Genomic DNA, 27,252 nt, shown 5'->3' on the forward strand with positions numbered 1-27,252 from the left:
TGCAAGAACCAGTTTAAATCAAAAAGATTCTCACATCTTCTAAGAATGTAACTTTTTTTGGCCCTCCCTGACACCTCTTTTCGGGATATATTCTGGGCTATAGAGTTCCCTAATATTAATTCCTGATGGCAAGTGTCCTCCTACCTTCCATCACTAAAAGGCTAGCTTACATACTGAGCAGGTGGCTTTACAGGTCTCCCAATTCACTTTTGTTTCAGGAAACAACAACTCTTCATATTATTTCCAACTCTGAAATGTTAATTATTTCAAATTTCTGCTGAGCTTTTGGCCTCTATGATATGTAATAGCAATCTTGGTATTTCTAGCTTACTATTTAAGGATCAAAGAGGTTGCAAGGCATTCAAATATACTCTGCTGGGTTCCCCCCACCCCCCCAGGCAGTTAACAAAGCCCTTAAGTTCAATGTTGCTACAGCTGAAGCAGGTTTACTGTCTGCTTAACACCACTCACCCATTTGACAAAGAAAGATACGGCTGCAGTCATTTTACTTTTTGTCAGGATATTCACATATGCTGCCCTCACCTGTCTGTGAGACCGGTCCTTTGTTTAGTTAGACAGGGGAGATCGATTAAAAGATTGGAAATAGCCAGCAGTGTATCACTCTCCCGGCTTCCACAGGCTCATTGTTGCAAAGGTTGGTCTGAAAAATTTCTAGCAGAGCAATAGCTCATCAGCGCTTCTGTGGGAAGCAAAGTTCTGGCACCTCCAACAAGCAGGAGTGAAACAAAACCTAGCTCAGTCTTTTGAATTAACTGTTACTTCAGGTCTGTGGGTATCTGGCACACTCACTGTTAACAACAAGGCGGTCAGTGAATCACTTGGAAATCATTTGGCTCCCAGTGCTAGACACAAAAACAACTAATCTTTACAAGTACGACCAATTCGTTAATTACTTGGTACTGTAGTTTTCCTTGCACAGGCTGCTACTAGTGTTTGCTAATGCAGCAGGAGCACCTACCAGGCGTATGGACTGCAGTCTTTAATGATGTCCCACCAGCATTTTGGAAAACTTTCCTCAATTCCAGTTTGTTGGAGGCTTTAATGAAATATTTCAGACCTCTGAGATTGATTTTATGATTTTTAAAAAGATAAACCGGTTTCCCAGCAACACTTCAAATATCGTTGAGGATCTAGTAGGAACTGTTAAGCAAAAACCTCTTTAACCTAAATCTTCTCATCAGCTTAGCAACAGAAACTTTTAGCTTGCCATTTTGGACACTCTTTACTAACAGACTATCTGCAGATTCTTACTCTGCTCCTTCTCTCTGACAATAATAAGCTATACTACTGGTAAAGTTTGCAATTTTGTTTGTCAACAGTGTGCAAAACTGTAGCTGACATTTTTATGGGCATTTGACACATGCCTTCTGACATAAAAATGCTTGGTTTCTATTTTACCCCTTTCCACATACTTGTATTTTCTGGTTATAGACAAAGTTTCCTTTATGTACATTCATAAATATATATATGTATAAATATGTATTAGCCTCCTCTCAGCCTACACAGAGGCCAAGGGTTCCCTGTTCCTACCTCCCTGATACCTCCCCTAGCCCTACTCATTCTCTTGGTTGTCCCAGTTGCTAGCAACAAAGTCTTGTAAATACACCGCTCTGTCTGCGGAGGAGGAGCTCCCAGCAACATCAATTGCCAGATAATGGAACTCTTTTCTCAAATGATTAGAGAACTTATTTTCCTTTGAAGACTTTCTCAGTTCCTCTCGCAGCAATTTTAATATATGCTCCACCAGTTCAGGCACTCTTTTTGTCACGAGCAAGACTTTTGATACATAGAACATAACAGATACTTTTGTCTGTATTCTTTCATATTTTCACTTTCCTACTTAGCCATTAATGTCGTCTTCCTTTCACAGGGATAACTCACTTTTTTAATGACCTGAAATTTTACCTTTAATGTTTATTCTTTGGAATAAATTGAGTTGCTCTGGAAGCACAACACTATGTTCATGAGCATTCAACTGAAGTGTAATAGACATCCCATTTGTGTTCAAGTCAAAACCCCGTTAATCTCCTGCTCAAACACTATCTCCTTTTCTATGAAACAATTATCTGAGCCAGCGCTGCTGTCATTGTTCCCTCCACCTAAAAAAACGATGCTGGTGAAACTCAGCAGGGATGACTGACTGCTTGCTTGGCATGTTTCCTCTTCGTGCCCCAGCTCACACCGACGGACATTGCCTGCTCATCTCTGTGTGCTCCTGCCCGGCTCATCGCCGCCACCCTCCAGCCCCCTCTTCCCCCGAGTCTCCGCGATTTTGCAGTGGTCAAGAGGCCACTCTCAAAGGAAGTGGTCAAGCAGCCAAGCACATGACTGATTTCAAAGATTACTCTGAACTGAAGATTATTACTCTGAGAAGATGTTTTCTTATCAAATGATTCTTCCGGGTCTCCCTTTCTGATATTTTGATCCCAGTAATTTGGCCTGTCTAGACCCTCCAGAAGTGTAGGATTCACAGCTCACCCCTAGCTCGTACACAGACTAGCAAAGTCTCATTTTCTTTTTTCTTCTTTTCTGCCATGTCTTTGTTTTTCAGGCTATGCTCTTTTCCTCCTGTTCTGTACTCACCTTGGAGTAGAATTTTCCTGACTGTCTTTAGGGCATTTTCAGACACCAGCTTCTCCACGTTAACCAGTGAACTGCTGAAAGGCACACCCAGTGCTTCCACACCCGCTACCATTAGCATTATGACGCTCTCATAACTGTTCGCCTTTTCATTGGGGCAAAAATCCAATGATCCTACCTCTGAATTACATTCCTGTGGGAATTCTGAGTCACAAGCATCCAATTACTCACCCTAAAGTTTGGCCAAACCATCTGCATTGCCACAACAATACTCAAAAGAGAAAAGTAATTCAGCTTTGTTCAGAAGATGATAACTTTCCGTGACACATTTATGACCCCTAAGATTGCAGTTGGGCACTAACTCACAACAAACACGGTGAGCAGGAGCTGCCCTTTTGGCCCACAAAAGCACTTCAGTTGCAGTCACATCTCTGTTTCGGCGCTGAGCACGATCAACTATTTGCAACTTGTTACGACACAATTTTGTGATACACAGCAGTGTGTTTACAACTAAGGGAAAGGAGGAGTAGTTTTCCAAAAAGAAGTGCTAGAGGGAAGGAAAAAGAAGCAGGCAAGGGAAATAAGGAGGAGATATCCAAACTATTATAATAGCTCTTATTCTGGCTATCAGGTAGGTAGTAACATGGATCTCCTGGGGCTCTCCCCGTCTCAAGCTTCAAAGATACTGCTCCCAGCCAGCATCAGCTAACACTGCTTTCATAGCAGGAATCAATACATCCATTGCAAATGCTCAGCTGGATAAAAGAAAGTTTCAGTGTTGCACATTGAAATTACTTTAAAAAAGACAACAAAAGTGGAGCATTAAAACTCCCAATACTATATAACAACTTCAGTACCAATAAACTGAAAGATGACACAGTAAAACTAACTACTACATTTCACTTTTTAATATTCAGCCACGTTTGCAAACGCTGAAACCAAATCCACACATGTGCATGCTGCAGGGCAATAGAAGCAGAGGTCTTGCTTTCCAAGCACTAAGCTACTCCACGTCACCTCACTGCAGTCAAGTAACGCTGCTGTCCCTATAAACCACTAGAAAGGATGGGTTTCCAAATATCCATAAGCTCTGCTTTCCAGAGATTCTCAAATCTGGGCCACTAACCAAATGCTTGGCTTGCTAGAGGGCTGGGCGGCTGACTGCCCTGTGGTGCAGCTGCACACTGCTATTAGAAAAGGAGGCCAAGGCTAGGCTCTTTGATAAATGTCACAGGTCCCAGATAGATAAATCCCCATTACTTTAATAGAAGTTTTTAAAAAACTTTTGACAGCTCCAGTCTAATTGACTAATAAAGGCACCAGCCATAATGGTTGCCACAGCACAAATGTTGTCTGCAGAAGGAGGAAATGTGCTCTTATCATCATCTGCAAGGTAATCTTTTAAATGATGAGTTGTCTATTCAGTGTGGAAGTACAAGTGTGAATAATCAACATTCCAAATCACAGCCTGTTTCTGTGCGACCGAGATCTCTCAGTGCTGTTCAGACTTCTCCTTCCCCTGCTCTTGGTTTCTCTTTGTGCAGCTTGCAGCACAGCGTGATGATGGACCGAGGAAGTGCCTGTCCGCAAATCTAACCAGCTATTTAGAGCAGACCCAAGTCTGGGATGTAGGATGCGCTTGAAGGTGAAGAGGCAGAGCTGAGGCAGAGCTTTCCATAAAGCATTCAGCATCGGGTCAGTGCGCTTTGGTATCCTGGCATGGTACTTTATCAACGATGTGAAATCTTCACTATATCCCTGATAACGGTAGGGTATGAAAACAAATATGATTTCTTTGTAACCTTACAGTGACCCCCTCCCCTGACTTATTAAACCTTAAAAGAAACAATGCTTCTGCAGCTGAGTACTCCCTCTGGACCAATTTTGGTACTAAATTTTCTTCATATCATATAAAAATTTAATATATTTTCATTTAATTTTAATATTTAACACATAAATGTATTAGCAGTCACATATTATTTTCAATAATATTTTCTCCTGGGGAACAAAAGTAAGTGGCAATTAGTACAGCTTGATCTCACAGTGCATTTTTTAGCAGACTATTGTGAACAGGTTTTGTAGTTCACCTTACAGAGCAGGGGAACTCCTCAGTTGTAGCTCAGTTACTTCCAGCATACTGTTTGACAGGCTACAGGAAATAAGAAGGTACCAAACGGCAGCGGTTTCCTTATTAATGGTTACCTTAATACAAAGAAGGAAGGACAAAGAGGAGCAAATGAAGTAAGGATAGAAAAGATACCATCTTCCAACAGCTGTGTCATCTCAGACTGATGACATGTGGGGTGTCGCAGCTGGCATGGAGCTGGACACTGAACTGCCCTTGTTGCACCTATTCTATGGAATTAACAGATTCAGCACTTCTGAAAAGGCCATCCAAACCCCATAAAAATAAAACCCAAATGCTATCTGACAATCCACAAGACTTAATGCTGCACAGAGGTGAATAAAAGGCATCGGGTCCACACAAACAGGGTCAAAGGTACAATAATTTGGGAGGCCAACAACCAACTCAGCTTCTTTTCTCTTATTTACAGCACAATTGTTTTTAAGAGGCAAGCTCTTAAGACCACTGGAGCGTTGTCAGCATACTAGTTCATACCCTCAGCAAGCATCGCACAGATGCCCCAGACACTGAGTGCTGATTTCCTACTGCAGAGCTCTGCAACAAACTTCAGAAAATAAATATAACTTCAGTCATCAAACACCAGGCCTGCCTGCTGGAAACGTTCACTGGAAATACACCCTCAGACCAGTTTCTCTGGATGTTATTTAAATACAGCAGTCCTGACACAAGCCAGCTTTCTCTCTTCTTTAAGTTAACATTCAAGTCACAAAATCTAGGTTACAAATATGTAACACTGGCTTTTTTATCATCTGATTTTCCATTTAACTTCTGATCCCATCAAATTTGGTTAAGCCAATGTGAATATATTTGTATATATCCATGAAGGTTCATTGCTTTTATTCTGACAGCATGGAGCCATCTCCCAGGATACTGGATTGGGAAAGGGTTTGATGTGTTGCCTGACACCCACATTTAGAATTCAGATTAGCTATTGCTTGTTTTACGGCCAAGTTGATTTCAGTGATGCAAACTGAGACAGAAGAGTAGCGTCAACATCTTTATTTTTCCTTTCACAAAGGTATTGAAATAAAAGCCTAAATTCTGCCACATAAACAATAAGAAATAAAATAATGGGAAATCTGAGGAAATATAATGGGGATGGAAGCTGGAAATATCCTATAAAAATCGATCAGTACTCTATAAAGCTTACTCTAAAAAACCTGTGAAATTAGACCGTAAATGAGATCCTTCTTATAGTGCGCCTGCAGCCCTCCCGTGAACATGCATAGAAGGGGTTTTGTAAAAAATGCAACGAAAACCCACTAAACTCTAAAAAAGATTTATAGAACATAAATCCCATGAAAATTTACAGGAACTAAATGGGTAATTGCCATAAAGCTTGATGCTGAGACTTGCTGTTCGGAGCACACACTGAGTCTCACAGTACCGCTTCCCTTTGGCCATAATGGCCAGTATTCCCTCACCAGGCTCCTCCTGAACCCTGGAATCCAACATTCAGGCACTCGGAATAGACTCCACAGACAGTTTCCAAGTCCAGAAAGTTTTCTGGGTTCAAACAGCTGGCCATATTTTCCTGAGAATTGAGTTACCTGCTTCACATGTTACAAAATGTCACCCTTAATATCTTCAATAGCACCTTTAATCAGAAGCTCTGAAACTAATCTACAAAACATAATGAACTGAGTTTCACAGCCACCTAGGACGTACATGCAGGACCCAGTGCACTGTTCTGCAATTTTCTGTCTATTTAAGAACTGATTCGAAACCCATTAAAATCAATTAAAGATTGCTACTATTCCCATTACACTTTGGAGCAGCTCCATGCAGAATACGATACGCTGAAGTTAAGATTAGCTTTCAATAAACACTTTTATGCAGAAAACAGGGGGAAAAAAAAAAAAAGAGATTGTTCTGTGATGTCATCTTCTAGAACATGCTTGGCTATGTCACAGATTCAAAAGCTAGCCTGATACGAACACTGGGCTGCACTGTCATCAATCAGCTTGTTCGCATCTGCAAAGCATTCACAAAAATAAAGCTTATAATAGTGATGCTACTCGAGGAAATAGTCTCTCATATTGCGAAGTTATTCACACCAGATCCTTCATTTCAAAGTTATTTTTGTGTGTTCTTTTAACGTTCATATAAATTAACTCTTCTTCTCAGTCACTGAAGTTGAAGAATACCAACAAAATACCCAAATTCAGCCAAATATGTAAAAATGGCACAGAAAGAAGAGATGGCAATTACTGCCATTGCTATGAAATAAACCTGCTGAGATAGAGCCAATAATAATGCCATCCATTTAATCAAGAAGGTTGGTAAGAGCCTCTTCACATTTTCTTCTAATCTCATGTTCCGTTCGGTAGTCTGGATTTACTACCAAGGCATGCTATACCCTGAAATTAATGAAACAAAGGGTAGCGATTTCACACGGCAATTCTTTTATCGGTAAAATTTCAAGCTTTGTTAAATTTCTATAGTGATTGAAATGGGCTCTAGAAAAAGAAAGTTGAAAGGCTGCATCCTCCCTGTATGGAAAAGAGGTATGGTCCCCCCCAATCAGTATCAGTAACTGTGATGAGCTACCCGTGGGACAGGCGGTGGCATCTATTTAAGGAATTGTGCACTGTGTCAAGCTTAAGAAAAAAGAAAAGCAAACTCAAAATATTAGTATTTGTAGAAAAGCATCCTACCAGCATCACTATATGAAATGCTATCTTTGGTCGGAATACTTTGCCTGAAATTTCTTTGCAGTCATACTGCAGCAACACATAAAATTCCTAGAACTGACTAAAAATTGAAAAAGCTATTAGAAAGCAACAGAGTTTGGGGGTTTGTTATTGTTGTTGTTTGGGGTTGTTTTTGGTTTTTTGTTGTTTTTTTTTTTTTCTGGGGGGTGGAAAAAAAGTGATAATGTAATGTCAAATGTAATATTACACAGCCTCAGACCCTAGGTGTGTAGACTTTCATCCCAACAGATGTATAAACAGTGGCATGCAGAAAGTGCAATGAATGATTTGCCTGGCATCAGGCAGTATCAGTTGTATGTAAACAAATCCCCACATTCTTGCACAATATACCTAATTCCACCCACCAGCCAAGTATGTTCTGCCTAATGGAGTCTGGAGTTTCCAGCCTGAACATATGCTAATCCTACAGAGTCTTTCAAAAAGGCAAAATAACATAGAAAATGTCTTTGGGCATCACGAGAGATGTGACCTGCAGAGATGCAGGAGGAGCTGGGAAAAAGAGGCGTTCTGGAGACTGCCTCGTTCTTAAAACTGCACCACACAAAAGACTCAACAGATTGTCAAACTTCCACAAACACCAGTAGTGACGCTGTGCTAATAAGCAGGTACAATGATGAGTTAAATGAACAGCTGTGTGCATGTGTGTGCATCTAAATACCCATGTGTGTGCATATGCGTGTGCATCGATACATAAATACATATATTAAAATCGGTGCTTCCAACCTCACAATGTTCCACTTACCATTACCCTTCTATGAGCGACTAACGACCACGTCTTTCCAAGGAAGGACAAATACTGAAAGAAATCTAAAAATGCAAATATTCCCTTCTGGTTCTGAGCAAGCCTAATCATGACTGCAGTGTCTGTGCACAGCAAAAAGAAACATGGCCACATGCACAAAATCTAAGTAGTTGTCAAAAAGACAATTGTATTGACAGTCAGCATTTACTGACCAAAAAGAAGGATTTGTGTGCTTAAAAGCCCATTTTTTCCCAGCTGTGTCATTTGGTCTAATAAAAGGTGCTATCCATACTCAAAAAATTACCTTCTTTCTAGCTCAAAAAATTACCTTCTTTCTATACCCAGACCACCAGAACACTGGTACTGCATCTATTTACTTGTATTATTTATGCATCATTATTTTAAATGCTTTAAATTCTCTCAGTTTAATCTTCTTGGAAATAAACATTTTAAAAAAGAAAGAAAGAGGGGAAAAAAAAAAAATAACCAGAGGGCATTTCAAAGCTCTGTGCTCCACTATCTCAACCATCTCCCCATAAGCCCGACCTGGCTTGCAACACAGATTAGACATAATAGCTGCTGCTCCCCAGCAGAACAGTCCCAGCCCCTATCTCTCCAGTTCAATGTTATTTTGTGCTGGCAGATTAAAGATAATGAGTGCAGACAGATACGGCTTTCGCTGCAACAGGAGCTAATGTTAGTGGCTTTGGAGGTGTTTTTTCCCTCCTGAGCCACCTGCCATCTGTTTGATCTACTAAAAAAACCCACCCCCAAACCCTCTTTTTGTTAATGTCGCTTGGCATTAAACAGGCATTGCTGACTGTGGTCTTATCGCCATCCTCGGTGATCGCTAGTTTAAGACCAGAAGGAAAATTCAAGGACATGGAAGAGCCAAAGTGGTTCTTGAACGACCTGCGGGGCAAGGAGAGACTGTGGCACGTGCTTACTGCGACTGGCCGATACCTTCTGCCATGTCCTTCATAAAAGCGGTGGTTTGGACAAGGGGATGGGTGTATTTGCATAGATTCTCAGTCAGAATTAATTTGGGTATTTCCAACGGCTTCCATGAAACTAGGTCCATTTGGACACAGAAATAACCTAGTTTGGATTTCAAAGCTTTCTCTCCCTTTTCCACAACCCTAGCTACCAGACCACAGAGGGAAAACCCACACATAAGAATCTGATGTCTTTTTTAAGAGAGAATACTAGAAAAAATATTTTTGTGGGTTTCTTCCTTTTTTTTTCTTTTTTTTTTTTCTTTCTTTTCCCTCCCAACTAGAAGGCTTAGAAAAGCACAAGACAAAAAGAGGGAATGTGCTCTGTTTCTAAGCTCAGGACACACTTCATTACCAGTCAAGGCTCTGATGGTCGGGTAACAGTCTGCTTGCCGTTACACCATCCCTGTACAATAGAAAAGATGAGCTCTCCTGGGTAAGGGCAATATAGATTTTCAGCACCTGAAGCTGCAGGCATATCAGCCACATTCTTTCTACCTTTTCTGGACACTATGCTTTCCAAAAAGCGCAACATCATCATGCTTCTGACGCCAGGGAGAGGTCTTAAATGGAACTTTCACTACCACCTCTCCCACCTGGAATGAAGGAAAATTGAGGATGGAGAAAAGCCAGATGGAAAATCCTAAGGGTAAGGGCTTCCCTGCAGCAATTTGAAGCTACTCTGTCATCATCTGTAAACATCTCTGACCTTCCACCACCACAGCGGCAATGGGGCAGATTTAAACATTAGGAAGTTACATCTAATAATCCTGTAGTTCGCCAGCTCCCTTCAAAACTAAGCATTATTTTTTTTTTTTTATACAAGAGAAACCATTACATATAAGGTGTATCCTTTGGCAGAAAACTCCCTCAAGCTGCATCAACATCAGCTCCTACAGTTACTTGAGGAACTGTCAAGCTGGGCAGCGAGGGATGTTGGCGTTGCCTCCTCTTCTGTTTTGCTGTTTGACCTTTCCACGGGAAATACCGTATGTACTGCCTCTCTCCTCGCCTGCCTCTTTTGCACCATGACTACTTTTAATTAAACCAGTCTTATTTCCCCCCTCCTTTTGCACACTAAGCAAATCCCTCACTAACTCCTAGCTCTGCCTTTTGCTTTGGAAAAGCGCTGTGCAAGGAGAACTGAAATTATAGAGAGGCAGAATAGCATCATGGCTGCAGAGGTTTATTCTTCTGAATAGTCTGGCTGCATTTATGATAATCCCTTCATTCCATCTGCAGCCCACGCACCGGTGCAGCAACCCCCTTTTCTAGTTCCAAGAAATTATGCATTCATTATGGAGGAAATTAACACCTCAAAGCAAACTATAATTAGGAATTCTTCAATTCGGTTTATGCTTTTTCAATTAGGCCCTCTATAATTTTAATCACGGGAGCATTAACATGTTTCCGGAATTTATATACCTGTAGTATAATTAAATCCTGAAATGCCTTAGTCTGCAACAGCAAAGCAGAGCTTACTCATCTGCCCTTTTATCGTGTTTTTGTGCTATTAGAGGTGCATTGAGGGGCACTTGCTGGCATAAACGCTGCAAGCCACATGCAACAGAAAAGAGCCCACTTGCCCTCCGAACTCATCATCCTTTCTCCTGGTAGAGGGGACTGTTGTTTGGATAACACTTGTGTGCTGCTTCTGAGGGGCGGACGTTTGCCAGGGACTTGTGCCCAGACTCATCCCATCTCATTTTCAGTATCTTAAGGAGCTGCTTCAATTAGGTAAATCATTCTCTGTGGTCCACAAAAAGAGCCAAGCTCCTTCCCGTGGGCTGCTCTGACCTTGAGTAGCTGTGGTCAAGCTCCGTCCAGCCCATCGAAGGGTCTGATCCAAGGGCTTTCACAGGCAAAAGGAGGCTTAGTAGTATGCCTCAAGATTCAGAGTTTCCGATTTAAATATTTTATTTTTTTTTTTTACAGTTTGCTATTACCCTTTTATCCTGTGATAACAAGGAAGGGGCGTATTGGCCCTGGGAGCTATGAAGCAAAGAAATGTCTTGGAAAAAGAAACCTTCACACTGGTAACCATGGGTTTGTCCTCCTGGTCCCTCATCTTACCACCCAACAGCTTGATGTGACACAACAGCCATCCATTTGTGATTCTCATCTTAAAGTTCAGACTTCATTAACCTTTTGATTGCGGGAATTTAATCTGACAGTTTATGCGGTCAGCATAAAATATTTATGCAAAAACATTCACTCCCCACTCAGTATCCTCAGGCCTTCATAAAACTAAAAAGTGTTAGCAAAAGCTTCATTGTAGAGCTAATAAAATGCTGCTTGACACAAAAGAATTGGCTTTATGTGTAATTTGATTGTTAAAATATTATCATTAAAATATATGCAGATTTTATGGATTTCCTCTCCCATTTCTGCCTACTGCCAAAGCTCCCTGTGGAACAGTTAGTAAGACACGGCAGGTCGCCCAGGCTCACAGAAGGGCTGTGTTTCTGACGGCTGATAAACGGGCAAATGCAGTTTTAGGACCTTTTAAGGGACAGTATTCTCAGACTAACATACGCTGATCCAGTAAAAAAAAAACGCATTGTCCTGTACCAGATGAGACAATAGACCCCAAATGGCCTCGCTCCTCACTTTTTAGGGCCAACACCTTACTCTTCAGGGGGAACTAAAAAAGCCTAGAAACATCCATTCAGCTAATTACACTGTACTACATAAAAGGCTAAATATTCTTTCCTGATAATTATGGTTGTCACCTTGCATCCTGCTGCATCCCTGTATCTCCATTCTGCTTCTCTCCTGATAACAGAAGGCAAAGCACTTCTAAGATTCAGAATAACATCAAGAACTGCTGAAGTTGTCATGCATGATGTAAAGCCACCCTGCAACAACTCCAGCTGAAATGGAAGCATGTGCTCAGGCTCTGGTGAGGCTCTGGGCAGCTCACCAGGGTTTGGACATGCTGAGGAGGACAAGCCTGGCAATGCTTACCATGCAACTCTGCTCCAGTCCTTCTCGGTATCAAAATCATCACGCTAATCTATGCAGCTGCCATGATTCCACGCCTCTCACCCAAGTTCTCATTCTCTCGCATTCACACATTGTTAAAGAAAAAGCAGATCTGGTTCATAGCTAAGAGGAAAGAAACTCATTCATTTACCTTCAAACTCTGGCCTAAATTAAAGGCAGAGTGCCATGCGGGAGAAACCCAGCTTGAGTGATTTCAGAACAATATCCCTGAGGTATATTATAGGAGATGTTAATTAATACAGATAATTAGGCTTATAATATCAGAGGCCTAGATTGATAATCTCATTCCTCATTAGATACTACAAAATGAAAAGATCTAATGTGATGACTGTTTGCCCTGTATTCAATCAACCAAGTCATGTGATGCATACATTTGAATGCGTTTAGAAAAAGCAAGCCAGGAGTTTTATTTTCCAGGTATTTATAACATGCCTATCAAGGCAGCTGAACTTTCAGAATTACCAAGGGCACATTAATTTGTTATGCTTCCCATAGCTTTCAACATTAGAACCTTTTTTATCGTTTCGCTGATCCTTGACTCCAGTCTTTATTTTCAAACACAAGGTACACTGCGTGGGAGTTTTAAGAACAAGAAACTGCCACCCTTTCTTGGCATTAATGAATTAATTATCAACATAAATGCCTGAGGCAAGCTTACATGATGCCACTAAGAAGCTGCAAAGCAGCGAGCTGAACAGCATCGCTCCCTATATAGCTATGGAGATCTATACACCAAAGCCATCACCTGTAAAATAAAACAAAACCCCCAGCAGATATTGCAGGTTTATAGCTTCTTGTCTCATTCCTCCTCCACCACAGAACCAAGGTCACTAGGCTTGCAGACCACTCCTTCACAAGGATGGAAAGAACTATTGTACATTAAAAACAAAATCTAAAGAAGGATGCTAGCAAGAGGGATATAGGAAATGTAAGCTCAGGATGAACAGAGGATGCCTGAAAACATAAAACACACACACAGAGAAGAATTATCTGGAGATTAAAGTTATAGCCTATGGCTCCAGAGATTTTCAATTTCTACTTTGTTGCAGACAAAATGGAAGGCAAGTTTTATCTAGTCAAAGTCTCCGTTCTCCAATATAAAATGGAAGCAATACCAGTCCAGAAAATTTTCATTTGTTACTATGTGTAGGAATTTATAAGTACACAGATACATCATGTGGGATTGTTTGCTTGGAGAATAGCTTGAGCACAAAACCAGAAAAAAACATCGTTCTTAGGTGTTCTGTTAAATAACACTACAGCTGTTTTCTCTGCATTTGTTTAGCATCACGTAGACCAAAAATATTTCCTTTATTTCATGCTTGGAAGACAAAGAATTGGATGATAATACTCGAGTAACATGGGGCTTGGTTCATATAAATTAATTTCTCCTACTGCCTGGCTGTTGATGGCAAAATATTTGTTTCACCTTTACTCAGTACTTCTAAATATATTTAAAATACTTAAACTCCCATGCTACTATTTAGATTTACCTGTTTCCTTTAAGATGTACATTTAATAAACTAACCCTTCCTTCCTCACCACCAAAGTGATTACAGGCATCTGACCGTTGCATACACAATAAATGACTCTTACCTGAATATATTTCTTCAGGATCACTTACACATGCTACTTACACTGCAAGCATATATATATATATATATATATTTTCCCCAACAACTTCTGTATGCATTAAGGAAGGTGCAAAGATTAAATACCTCTGTCCTAATAATACTGATATTTAGCACAGTACAGGGGTCAGGTGGCTAAACCTCAGAGAACGGCAGGAAGATAGGGAGATTAAATTCCTCTTTTTTCCAACAAAAAAGTTCTCCACTGTCTGACAGCCCCCAAAACAATTGCAAACTCTTCTCTGAAGTCCTTCTACAGTGTCCTACAGCTCTACTACACAGAGCAGCATATCGACAGGGCAATCACACCTAAGGTGAGCTTTTCTTTAAACTCTGAAATCCTTAAAACTAATACATGCTCTGGAAATTTGATGTTCTCCATAACAGTAATATAGGTAGATTGATAGAACCAACCACATGTTAATAAACCAGATGGACTTTCAAACAGCCAACACAGAAAAACCAGCCCAGTGGACATGTCACCGGGATAAAATCCCTCACAATGGTATTTTCAAGCAGTGAATGGGATATAAATTCTCAAATAGAGGTCTAAAGATGTCATATGTGAATAATCTATGAAGGGCTGACTCAGCCCTCCCGACAATAACAGATTCAAAGGCAGAACTATCCTCAAAATCACATTGGAGATTTTCAGGGAAGAGATGAAGAGTAAAGATTGAGAACACTTGCATTCTTCTTTCCTCTTCTGAATCTATTATAGATGAATGTCAGTCTCCAGCAAATCAATCATAGCACCATTCACAGGTTTTAGATTGATATGAGAACACCTAAAAGTTATTTTTAAAGGGCAACATGAAGTCAAGCTCTGCGGGTTATACCATGGAAAATAAAGGCAAGAATGAAATGCCTTCGCCACAAGGGAGAATATTTATGCCGGCAGAGGCTTCATCTTTATTTTGGCAATAGACAAAATAGATCAAAGAAGATCTAAGTTTATATTATTCCTATTAGATCATATGAAAGTGTCTTCATTGTTATCTATAGATTGTTAATAATGCCGAGTTCGTGATCGTTAGTTTTATAAACAACTTAATTAAAGTTATTTATCATGAACACTGGGGAACATCAGAAATGTCTTAATGTTGAAAGTGACTTTGGCTTTGGTGTACATGCATTTCAGATGAATGGAAATCCAACGCCTCTTATTTTAAATATTCTACAATATTCCTCTAAAAATGCTCTTGCAGACCATACTCCATCTGTATGCTGCTCAGACTACAGCAGAACGAAAAGACACGAGACAAAGTCACATAACTATCTTACGTATAGATTCTAGTTTACAGTCACATCCCTACATGTACTCCAACTCACCATCCCCAGCATACAAGAGGAAATATTAAGAATAATTTTTGTATAGTACTTTTTTTTCCATCATCATTTTGGGAGGACTATAGTAAAAACACAGAGGCCCTGCAGAGCAGGAACTGTCAGGTTGATGAGATGAGGGGCAACCTATTCCTGCACAGTGAATATCAGAGGTTTTACAAAACATTGTGAGGAAAAAAAAAAAAAAACCCAACCTATTCCAGACTACTTTCAAGTATCTTTTCAAACCCATCTGAGGCAGACTGGGATAGGAAAGGTCAGCATGAAAAGGGAAGGGATCTAGGAAAGCGTGGCCACATCTGGAAGGGAAGGCAGGAGATCAGCACACTGCACCGTGCGGGATCCCCCCGTCACCTCCTCGCCACCTCGCTGCTCCCACGGAGCTTTCCCAGTCACTTGTCTCAAATCTGCATTTGCATTAATGCCTTCAGTAACTGAACAGAGCCCAGCATCAGACTAAGAGGGGCTCTAAAGTCACTTAAGTTTGTATCAGAATTTTAATGCGTTTTGAAAATCAATTTTATTATATTTAATTGAGAAGAATCGAAAATACTATACTTGTAAAGCAGAAAAAAAACCACACGCACCAAAAGGTAGAACAGCTAACCAGACAACAAGAAAGAGGATTCATTGTATCTCAGCTAGAACACAAAAAAAAAAAACACCGAGGAGGAAAAAACACCTAATTCTTGTGTGTTAAGAGTGTCACAAGCAGTTCACAGTATGTTTTCTCCTAATCTGATGAGTGCTGTTGAGGTCTCCAAGGGAATGCTACCGGCTTTTGGATATGGCATTTCCAGAGAATTTACGCAAATTGAAGGGTATGCAGAGCAGACTGAAAGGAAAGGGAAGAGGCTGGGAAAATCCAGAGCTGAAGTAACTGGATTTGTTGAGGCTAGACTTAAAACAATCTATATGGTTACACAGGGAAAGGTATTCACACATTCATAGTTAATAAAAAGCTAAAATTCTCACCAAGATGCCCTCCCCCTTGCCCTCCTCATCCATTCTGGTTTTCCTACCCACGTCTGTACATCAATGAAACAGCCGTCTAAAAAGAAATAATCTTATCACTTAGATGTGGCATATAAATATTGCACACTCTGCAAATGTGTGTGTAACAGCCTACAATGCAATTAAAAGAAACCAGAGTGAAAATTTATAAAAATCTCTACCAGATGCATTTGCTGGAAAAGACATTGTTCACTGAATGCAGTTAAAGTATAGTAAATGGACTTTGAGAAAAATCACAAGAGTTTTCAATAAAAAGACAAAATAGCAACACTTTTAAGACAGCAGGTGGTAAAACGAGATACAGGAATGTTCCCCCATATAAAGAAATAAAACAAAACAGAGCTGTGTGATTTTACTGCTCTTTTCCAGCAGAAAAACATCCCTAAAGGACTCAGCAAACAGGCTTCTAAATTTGCTCATATGGAGTAGCAGAGATTGAAAAGGAAACTTTAAAATACGTTACTCAGAAAAAAACAGAAAAGGGATGGTGCTATGTCTTAAAGAGCAGATTTTTTTTTGCTTCAGAGTATCAATGCTTGTTGGGGGAACCCTGTGACACAGGGTGGGCCACCAACAGGATAGTCCGTCAGATCAGGCAGTTTACTGCCCCTGAATACCTAGTGGGGCATCCTTCAGAAGCACTAAGAACCTGTCAGTGGGGTGTAGAAACACAGGTCCCTCTGAAAGAAGGGGCTATGGGTTTTTAAAATACCACCCACAGGAAAAATTTGAGGAGTCTCTTGTCAAAACTGGAGGTAGAAGCCTGAAGAGCCTACCAGGAGGCCACAGCTCCTGGATACCCCCGCAAAGCAGCGGCCACAATTTTTATCGTAAGCAATTCCAGTTCATGCTGTCAGCTGAGGCGGCTGCGGGATGAATGACCAGCTGGCGCTCCTGCCACCGGCTGATAAGGCACTGCCAGCTCGGAAGGGAGGTCTGTTCGAGTGTGCTGCTGCTTTTGCCATGTACAAACTCACCCAGACAGAAGACAGCAATGAAGTACAGACCTTACAGACCTCCGAGAGTCGTGTTTCCACAGTCAGGGAGAGATCTGCAGCTGTGTCCCATTCCAGCACCTCATCACTAAGAACGGGAGGCATCTCAGAGGCAGTCAGCAATGCTTTCTGCAAGGTCCCCACTCTATTCCACTGGGGCCTGCTCAGCTCCCTGCCCCTAAACCCTCTCCTCTGCCAGTGGAAACTGCTTACCTAAAGCTTGCGAAGCCTCGCTGAACCAGGGTGCATCTTTTCTGGACTAGATCACTGCTTCATTCCACACCCAGCCAGATTACAACATGAAGATGCGAGGAGTGCGGTTAGATCCAGAATCTGAGTGAACGCATCCCGCAAGCATTAAAGATCATTGGGGCATTCGTACGATAGTTACAAAAAGACCTTGTACATCATGGAAGAGAGGGCAGGAGATGGAGACCTGAAGCCTCCACCTTTGGATGGCAATGCTCGGTGCACAGAGCAGCACGTACTGCTGTGCTGCCGCGCTGCAAAGGCTTCTGAAGTGATGCTGAAAGGGTAATAACCCCATGCAATGCTATCAGCAATCCTTCCCGGAGGTCAACAGCAGGAGGCAAGTAGGTTGAGGCATTTATAAAAGGGAACTGTGAAAGGCAGAATCAACAGCAGAGTTGGCCTTTTAGTCAGCGTTCACTTTCAGCAGCTGCATTATCAGATGAGAATGAGAGAGGCGTGAGTGAAGCCTGGGGAGGAAGGAGAGAGGAGAACTGTGAAAAGAGAAGACAAAACACCTACCTGACAGGTGCTCCCCGGGACTGAGCAGGCTTCAGCATAACCGTGATGGTAGTATCAGTCTCGTTCAGGGGGGAGTCCGTGTCGTATTCTGGCATCGATGGTGCTACAGCAGAACAAAGAGTGACATATTATTATACACCAGTTACTGCCTTTGGTAGTGATGGCAACGCAACAGGAACATTTCTTGGAGACCGCTTAACATCTCTCAAATGAAACATCAAAATACAAAATGGCCAAAATTGTAAAAACCACTTAACTATTTGTACACTATTTTCCTATTAAAATTAAACAGGAATTGGATGCCCAAATCTTCAGACAGGCTTTGAAAATCCTGTCTTAAATTTTTAAGACCTAGTAATCCTTTGAGATGGGATCATTCCTTTAGTTTTAAAGGTGAAGAAAGAAAACTGCATGGACATTATAAAAAGACCACTCAGGATGAGTGAAATCAGTGGCAGAGCTAAGAACAGCACCCAGGAAACCTGGCTCTTGCTCACTGTTCTGGACATTGAATTAGACCTCTCACATCTCAGAGTTTTTAATACATAGACTTCAGCTGTCTCCTTGATAGGCTGGAGGGTGTGTTATAAAGCACGAAAGATGAAAAGAGAGAAGCACCAACTAGGCAGGTTATCTTAGCACTCGAATCCATGACATTTTACCCCAGTGCTTTAGTGATGCTGAATCAACATGCAGCGGGCTGGTACGGCTTCCAACAGTGTACTCGGGCAATACCCAGCCATGGTACCACCATCGCTTCGCTGAAGTGTTCCCCAAAGCAAAACAGAAAAACACTGTATATTCACACGTGGCCAAAGTCTACTTTCTACTTCTGCTTTGTTATCTTCTGTTAGGATCATTTCATGAAAATAGGATAGCTTTCCTTAGCAAAAATATTTCACTTATTACTTCTTCTTTCCCCAATAGCAAACATCTGTTTGGGACAATTTTTACTGTAGAAAAACTGAAGAGATCATGAGATCAGAGCAGCATCAAATTTATTCCAAAGATGCAAGTTTTGTTGAAATATCTTTAAAGGATAAAGCAAACAGAAGAATTCACACAAATAGTTCATCTGTAACTCACAAGGACAAGCTGCATCACAGGGGACCCCATATTTAATCCTCTCACAGTGATTTCCACTGTAATCCTGTTTACAATCAGAATTTTTATCTAAATGCCTGAAAACCGCCAAGAATGGTGGTTGCTATTATCGGCTCAGCTACTGACTTCCCTGTCAATAAGCTGGCAATGAGTTCAGAATGAATGCCAATTCCTTAACGAGGATTTCTCTGAAAAAGGTGCTCTGCTTCAAGGGGAAGCAGTGTGAGTCATTTAAAGAAGATGCATGTCACCAGTGGTCTTCTATACCAGAGATCACCATATCTGCTGGAGATGCCACAGCAAGATAAGTGCCAGCCCTGACCAGAGCTACAGCACATGGCAGCACTACAAAAAGGTCTCAGGGCCAGTTCAGACACCAGGAACAGGCTGGGCTCTGCCTTTGTAGGCTCCATCATCCTTCTTAAAGCAGCTTCTTCTAGCCCAGTGGGGCTGCACTGGTGCCAATAAATTGTTTCTGATATGCTAGCTCTGGTGCTCAGAGGGCTGGGGCACGTCTGCTGTGGAGACAGGGTGAGAGAGTTGGGGTGGCTCAGCCCGGAGAAGGGAAGGCTCTGGGGAGACCTTAGAGCAGCTCCCAGTGCCTAGCGGGGCTGACAAGGAAGCTGGAGAGGGGCTTTTTGCAAGGGCCTGTAGTGCCAGGACAAGGGGGTGGCTTTAAGCTGAAAGAGGGGAGATTAGGTTACATGTCCGGAAGAAATTCCTCACTGTGAGCGTAGCGAGGCGCTGGACCAGTTTGCCCAGAGCAGCTGTGGTGCCCCATCCCTGGCAGTGCCCAAGGCCAGGCTGGACGGGGCTTGGAGCAGCCTGGGCTGGTGGCAGGTGTCCCTGCCCACGGCGGGGGTTGGAACTAGGTGATCTCTAAGGCCCCTTCCAACCCACGCCAGTCTATGATTCTCTGTCTCCTGGCTGTGCATGAGACCTGTTTAGCTATCTCCTCTGTAAAACACTGCACCTGCCCCAGAGAATTTGCAATCTTACTTACAGACACCATATAGTCAAGAACTAAACACAAGAAACATACATCTTGGCAGGACTAGCTAATGGTACTGCATGTAATTTAGCAATCAGAGTCTGTATTAGACACAAGACACTGAAATAAGATATAGTAGTATAAATAAGATATAGTTTTCTTGCGTTCTCAACATGGGACAGTTGTGTAGTACCTCAATAAAATGACAATTGGCAGCGATGTCTCTAAAACAGCAAGCATTGCTCATCAATTTAATGCCTGTTCTGCAAGATCCCGCTCCTGCCCAAAGAGAAATCCCCAGGAATTCTGCCATTTAATTATGACTAAGAGAAAAACAAGTGTGTCCATATAAACATATACACACACATTGCTACAGCATAGATGACTTTTCATATTAAAATCTATATAGTCTTACAAGGACATTCCAGTCAATGCAAAAATCCTTCTTCTCTCTACTAACCTTGGGATTGCCTCTCAGAGCAAGTTTAACAGTAATTTCCAAATTACATACGTAGGACTGACGGACTGACCATGCAATGAGATAATCGAATGTCAGAGACTACCCAAATGCCTGCATGGAGTCTGTGCCTACCTACTGTGAATCAGGTGTTTGGAAGGTGGAAAAAGAAAAAAGGAAAAAAAGAAAAAAGAAAAAAAAGTACAATAAGCCAAGATTGGTGTGCATACAGCTAATAATCACGCAGGCTTTAACACAATTTAAGCACTCACTGAATAATAAAATGCAAAGAAACTGAATCAGAGAGAAAAAGCACTGCCATTTACTGTGCTATTTTATTTCTCTGGTAACAAGTGAATACAGTGCACGTTGTGCCTTCCCTTAGCAGTAGGGCTGCATAAACCCTAACAGTCCACAGAGCTGTTAGGACAGTTAATGGCTTTGCTTCAAGTGGCTGAGACACCAGCTTCTGCACTAAATGTTAATGGTCCAGTCCCCGCTGATGCCTAGTGGAGGGAACCGATACCTTTTGCTTCCTTAAAATTCACACTGTCACTTACTACTAACAACTTATTTTTATTAAACCAATTTTGAAATAGGGCAATGGAAAATATGCACTGTAGTGCACTCTTTTCCACGGCACCCAGCCATAATTTCAAGCATTACAAGTGTCCTGGATGTGCCAAACTTTTATTTTGGCTTTACTGAAAACACAGTTAAGGTATTCCAAAAAATGACAGTTTTAAACTGTTAGAAAACCTACTTTAGTGCTATCAATTAAATTTTGAAATTAAAATCTATATTTGTCTGCCCAATATCATCTCTACCATCCCTTTATCCATCTTTTCTTTTTATTTTGATAGCTAGCCTAAGTTTCCTTTTTTTCCCTAGAGAAACATGCACCTTCTCTTTGCCGTGCCTCCTGATTTTAGTGCCTTTCATACACTTGTCTACCTCAAGCCCTCGCTCTGCCCTTAGAAAGAAAACACAAAACCAGCTTTTCTCCTTTAGTCTCCTTGCACTATTAATTCAATTACTTTGTTACATCCATTTTTGTGCATTGTGAAAATAAAAGTCACACTACTGAAGGAGCTTCCCCAGCCATGCAGATAATACCAGCAATTATTATAGGGATAGTTCATTTGTAGAACTAACAAAGGCTCTCATTTTGAATGTTCCACAAAGGTGCTTGTGGATATTTTAAGACGCCCACAGATTAACCACTGCATTTGTAACCCACACACGCAGCGATACAGGATTGTGGTCGTTTGAAAAATTTGCCCTATGAAACTATGAGACACTAAGCTAAAGACCTTTTTATCGTTTTATGCATCAGCTGCAGGGTCTAAAGAATGAATCCTTATAAAGTTATTTTCTCTTCTCCAAAGCAGTACCTGAAATCTTAGTTGCAATCCGTGTTGTGATGGGTGGCCCAAAGCCCTTGACTGTGCTGGCTTTGATGGTGAATGAATACGTAGTCCCTGGGTATAATCCTACAAAGAGGTGATGTGTTTCATTCCTTAGTTTGAAGACTTTCCCTCTTTGGCTGGACAGGTCAGCACTGGGATCCAGAGACCCAACGGCCTTGTATGTAATCTGCAAATGAAGAACAAGGACAAGGTGATAAGGGGCCTTCTGCACCTGGCCTTTCCCTGCTCCCCGATTTTGTCATCGCTTGAGTCTAGACACCGAAAATACCAGGACAGACAGTATTTCAGTATCTCTGGTGACTGGTTCTGTATTTGGATGCTGTCAAACAAACATGACAATATTTTCCAAGGCTCTACTTAGGGAAAATACTAATTTCTTCTCGCCACTAAAACCTCAGCATGTGTCGGTTTAAAACAAAAGCTGCAAATAATTGCTTTTTGTTCCAAAGCTCAGAACTTTTGCAGCCAAACCAGAGCACACACAGCATGACCAGCAGAATTTTCATGAGAATTTCCCATACAATCCCCCAGAGCATACAAAAACTTTTGGTGCAAACAGGCATACATTTTCCATCAAGTATTGTATTTTTTTTCTTCTGGCAATTGGTCTTCTCACAAGGCTGCTGAAAACAATGGGAGCCTTTTACTGACAACAGAAGTTTTGGAAGTCTTTTTCTGTGCTAAAGAGACCAGACCAAAATGAAATTGGATGTTTAAATGAAATAAGTATCACCAAGTCTTTAGACAAAAGCCCTTCTCTTCTTCTCCCCTGTGCCTGTAAGCCAGCTTTGGGTACCATTTCCCTCCCCCTGCTCCGTGCTTATGGCAGGTTCACACGTGGTCCCATGCCTGGGGGGGGGGGGTTGCTTGGGACCGTGAGTCAGCAGGGTTACAGACCTGGAGAGCTGCTCGCGAATACACACGGCTGGTGCTAACACACCTCTAGAGGAATCCGAGCTGAAAGCACACCTTCAAAATGCTGCTCGAGCTGCGTTACGCTTACCCATGGCATCCCTGCTCATATACAGATACCTGCGAGTAAAACTCATGACTTATTTACCAGCCAATTCCTTGCCTGCGTTCCAAATTCAATCCAAAAGGCAGCTCAATTTCAATGGAGCTGTCAATAAAATATAACGTGCTCCACTGCTCTCCTAACCTTTCCTGTTATTATGGGATCCTCGCTTATTTGTAATGAAACACTATGAATAAATCAATGTATGTTAATACACGATGTCTTCAATTTTTTATGAAGGACTCCACAAGAATCTAATTCCCAGCTTTGCTGAAAGAGCCTTTGAAAATTTGTAAGTCACTTGCTTTATGACAGGAGGGAAAGGTTACATTCTGAGGAAAAATAAATATACAATGTTTAAAAAGGTGCAGTTTAATAATAACAGGATAAATAAGAGACAGAGACTGATGCTCCTGACATGAAAGAAGGGTGTGACTGTGTCAATCCTGTTATTTGGACAGAGAAGAACAATTTAGAGCTGACACCCAAGACAAGGCAGTGTAATGGAGAAGGGCCGTGAATTAAACTACTCCTACAGGGCAGCAAGAAATTACAAAAGCAGAACTCTTAAAGAAATTATAACTAAGGAGGCTTGCAGATGATTTTATTGAAAACCCACTAATTTCTCCAGGAATTACAACCAGTTTTTAAATTTTTATTACTTGCTAGAAACCTGAGAAAGAGAGAGATCCCACAATGGTCATCAAAACAAACAAAAAAAATTAAATACAGGGAGGAGAAATCTTTACACTCAGTCCTTTTCCTAAGGTGAGGTGAGGACCATCCAATGCGGCATGTTATAGGACAATATTTTAACAGTTTAAGAACTGTTTCTTAAATTGATGATTGCATCAAGGTGTTTCAAGGCAAAGGAATCTGTAAAAGCACCATTTAGAGTTAGAGCAAGCAACAAACACATTAAATTAAGAGTCACGACCCAGTGAGTGCCATACAAAAATCCAGAAAGAAAAATGCATTTAATCCAGTTGGTAGGAATGAACAGATGTAATCTGTGTGCTCTATTTGCAAATCAAGTGCTAAAGAAACAGCAATTCTATAAAATTCTGAGGGGGAACCAGCAAAAATAGGAGTTTAGGAAAAAGAAAGAGAATTTCCTACTGCTGGGCCACTGAAAACTGCACTCACAGGATGTCCAGGTAGCAGTCTATGCAAATTCAGTGGCATTTCTTTTCAAGCACATTAAAGAGGAGGCTATAAATGTAAGTGGAAGACGCACTTCTCCTTGATCTCTGTATAAATAAAAGTATTCAGCTACCTTCACCACTTCTAAAATCACTACAAAAGTTTATTTTTCTTCATTAAAAGAACTATCGCCTCAAGGCAAATAGAGCCAGAAAAGCTTTCAAGAGAGGAAAAAAAAAGTCACTGATTTAAAAAAGAAAAACAAAACAGTCTATTTCTTGTTGGCTATAGCAGAGAATATGAGTACACGGGACCGTAACACAACCTGGGTCAACCATGAGAAGTGGAGAAGGAGAAAACTGTTCTTGAGAGAGTGTGTCCATGATTTGAGATTGTGGAGTGGGTCAATTTTCAGAAAGACTGCTTGCTCAGACCAGACTTCAGTATTTCCCAAACCTTTTTTTTTTTTTTTTTTTTTTTTTTTTTAGGATATATAAGCTACAGTAAAGAGAGACTCATGGCATAGCCAAACTGTGAGATTACTGTTTCTGCAGTGGAGACTCTGTTCCAACAGATATGAACCCTGTTTTACCAGGTAATGTGCAGACATTCAGAGAAAGCAATCCTTGTCCCCAAAACACAACATTGTAATACGTGAACAGTACCTGGATGCAACACAAGAGAACAGAAAAACAACAGAACAAAATTGTGCACATGGTCCCGTTTCATTCAGTCCATAAGCAGAAACATTCATGGGACTGTTGAGCATAACGGTGCCCTCAGATACAGCCAGTTACCAGCTTACGGCTCTCATCAGTCAGCATCGAGCTCTTCTCTGCTTTCTGCAAGAGCTCAGAATGACCGAAGTGGTGAAGAAGATATATACGGACACTGCCTGGAGAGCCTACGGGCTGTGTGCCCACCTCTGCTGGCTTTTGTCATGGCCATGATAAGCTGACATTCTCTGCGTCTCCATTTTGACATTTATAAAAAGAGGGCTATTTTCCTCTATACATTTTTTTTTTTGTGTGGTTGAGGAGTTAAACATTGTGTGTGTGTGTGTGTGTGATTGAGGAATTCTATGGATTTCTGCAGTTTCTGAGTGCTAATGGTTAAGCACCAAACCCACAGGTGAAACAGGTGAAGTAACCCTGAAAACAGAGCCCTCTGTTTGGAAAAGGAGGCAAACTCTCTTCCAGCTCAGGAAAAACAACTTCTGTTTCTCTTCCAAGTGAGATATCTGTTGTCCCTTAGATATTAGTGCTACCCCAAAGTGTGGATTAACACCTGAGAGCTCTGTCTCTGTTCCTCTATGCCCCCCAGCACAGCCACAGCAGCTGTGACCAGCTGTGACCAGCTGCAGTCCCCCTGCCTCTGCCAGCGGAGCCTCCTGCAGTGTGGGCTGCCCCCCCACCCCCACCCCCACCCCCAGGCTCCCGTCCAGCTCTGCAACGGTTCTTACAGCCAGCATCACCTCCATTGACTGAAGGTATTTGTATTTCTTCACTGGACTAACTGGGAAGTGCTACGCCCTATGCATTCATGCGTATGCATGTCTCTGTGTCAGATTTCTCCTATAGAAAGAAAAAGTGCTGTAATATATCACTTATAAGTTGGTTCTCATCTATAAATGTATCAAATTATATCCAGGTGAAATGAAGACATAAAGTTGCCACTCTTCTTGATTGACTTTAACAAAAATCTCTGAAGCGAGAGAAATTTCAGGGAATCCGACACTGAAAAATTTTCAAGAAGAAACTATGGAAATTTCCAACTCTGGAGTAATTAATAAAGGCACAGAAATATGTCTGGAGAAGAACTATAGCACTTTCCCGGAATAAGAATGATGCTGAAAAAACCCACCTGGTCTCCTAGTTGGTATGCTATTTATCTTAATTACTTGTTCCAAGTATCAAACCATTTCATTACAAAACAAACAAGACATTCTAATCTAGAAAATGAGATGACTCAATCACTAGAAAGCAGCTGTTCTAAATTATTTTAAAATAATCTATTTTAAAGACAAGCCGTATCATATAATAATTCTGCATTCTGAAAAAAGAAAAAAACAATAATATTAATTTAAATGTTTAAAAAACCTAGACAGAAAACAAAAAGGAAAATACTCAAAAATGTATTTAAGAATGTCACTCTGATTGAAAATATTGAAAATATTTGTTTTTATTCTGATGCAGAACAAATGCAAATAGAAAGATGAGGAAATTTCTCACAAGACTGAAACTCTATGTTTTTTAACCAGCTTCCTGGTTATCTCCTACTCGGCAGGCAGCTGCTGTAAGCTGAAAGTTGTCTTTCCTCTGCAAACTGGAACGGCTATCTGGAGTTTGCATATGTAATGTAGAGTTTACATATCGGCTCCAGGGCAACTTGATGGTCCCAAGGAAAAGTTTAGTAGCCTGCTATGGTTCTAATCACAGCCAAAAACAGTGCAGGCTATAATACAGCAAAACCAAGAAGTACACAATAATAAAATCCTAAATATTCCTTGGAACCTCCTTCACCGAGCTAACGAAATGTTTCTCAACCAGAAGCAACAACTGCAATACATTTGAAGTACTGAGAAAGTCAGATGGCAAAGGAACACAGAAGGATCAGGACTGGACACATCGCCACCAGAACAGGAGGGACAAAACACTGAGCCCAGCATCCACCCAGCTGGACAGGGATGACCTGCTCAGCAGGTGCACAAATGATTCAAGTCCTTGGTCAACTGTGAAAAAATTCAGCTACGTGAGTCCAAATTCTTTGTAAAATGTAAAACAGGTCAACAGTACAAGTTCATGTCTACTGGAAACTACCAGAAAAGGCTTTATATACTTCATTTCCAAGTGTTCTGTGATATATAATTGCTGTGATAGACTATGGAGAATAAAGCAAGAACAGAGCAGGATAAGAAATGGGATGGTTCGTGAGTTCACTCGTTATTTAAGCAGACATCCAATCTCCACCAGCATACGCTCAGTCCCCAATAACCAGAAGCACCCCCTCATCTTCCACCCTCCCCTCTGTTTTTTACCCATTTGAAAAGTTTGGAATATTAACTCCTTGAAATCCCCAAACAAATTACTATGTTAACAACCATAAAGATGAAGATATAACATTGAGAGCATAAGCACAGCTCTTCTCTCC

The 27,252-nt window shown here is 41.2% G+C and overlaps 1 protein-coding gene across 2 annotated transcripts in view; it reads right to left on the reverse strand.

The window, feature by feature from the left end:
• Window positions 1-27,252, reverse strand: part of PTPRT (protein tyrosine phosphatase receptor type T) — a 453,762-nt gene that overhangs the window by 95,319 nt on the left and 331,191 nt on the right. For both annotated transcript variants that reach the window (XM_040608979.1, XM_040608978.1), the window contains exons 10-11: window positions 21,909-22,110; window positions 17,963-18,065 (exon numbers count right to left, since the gene is read on the reverse strand). In XM_040608979.1, coding sequence (XP_040464913.1) covers window positions 17,963-18,065; window positions 21,909-22,110 — 305 coding nt within the window. The remainder of the gene's footprint in view (window positions 1-17,962; window positions 18,066-21,908; window positions 22,111-27,252) is intronic.

The sequence above is a fragment of the Falco naumanni genome, chromosome 10 (assembly GCF_017639655.2).
Source record: "Falco naumanni isolate bFalNau1 chromosome 10, bFalNau1.pat, whole genome shotgun sequence".
Lineage (NCBI taxonomy): Eukaryota > Metazoa > Chordata > Aves > Falconiformes > Falconidae > Falco > Falco naumanni.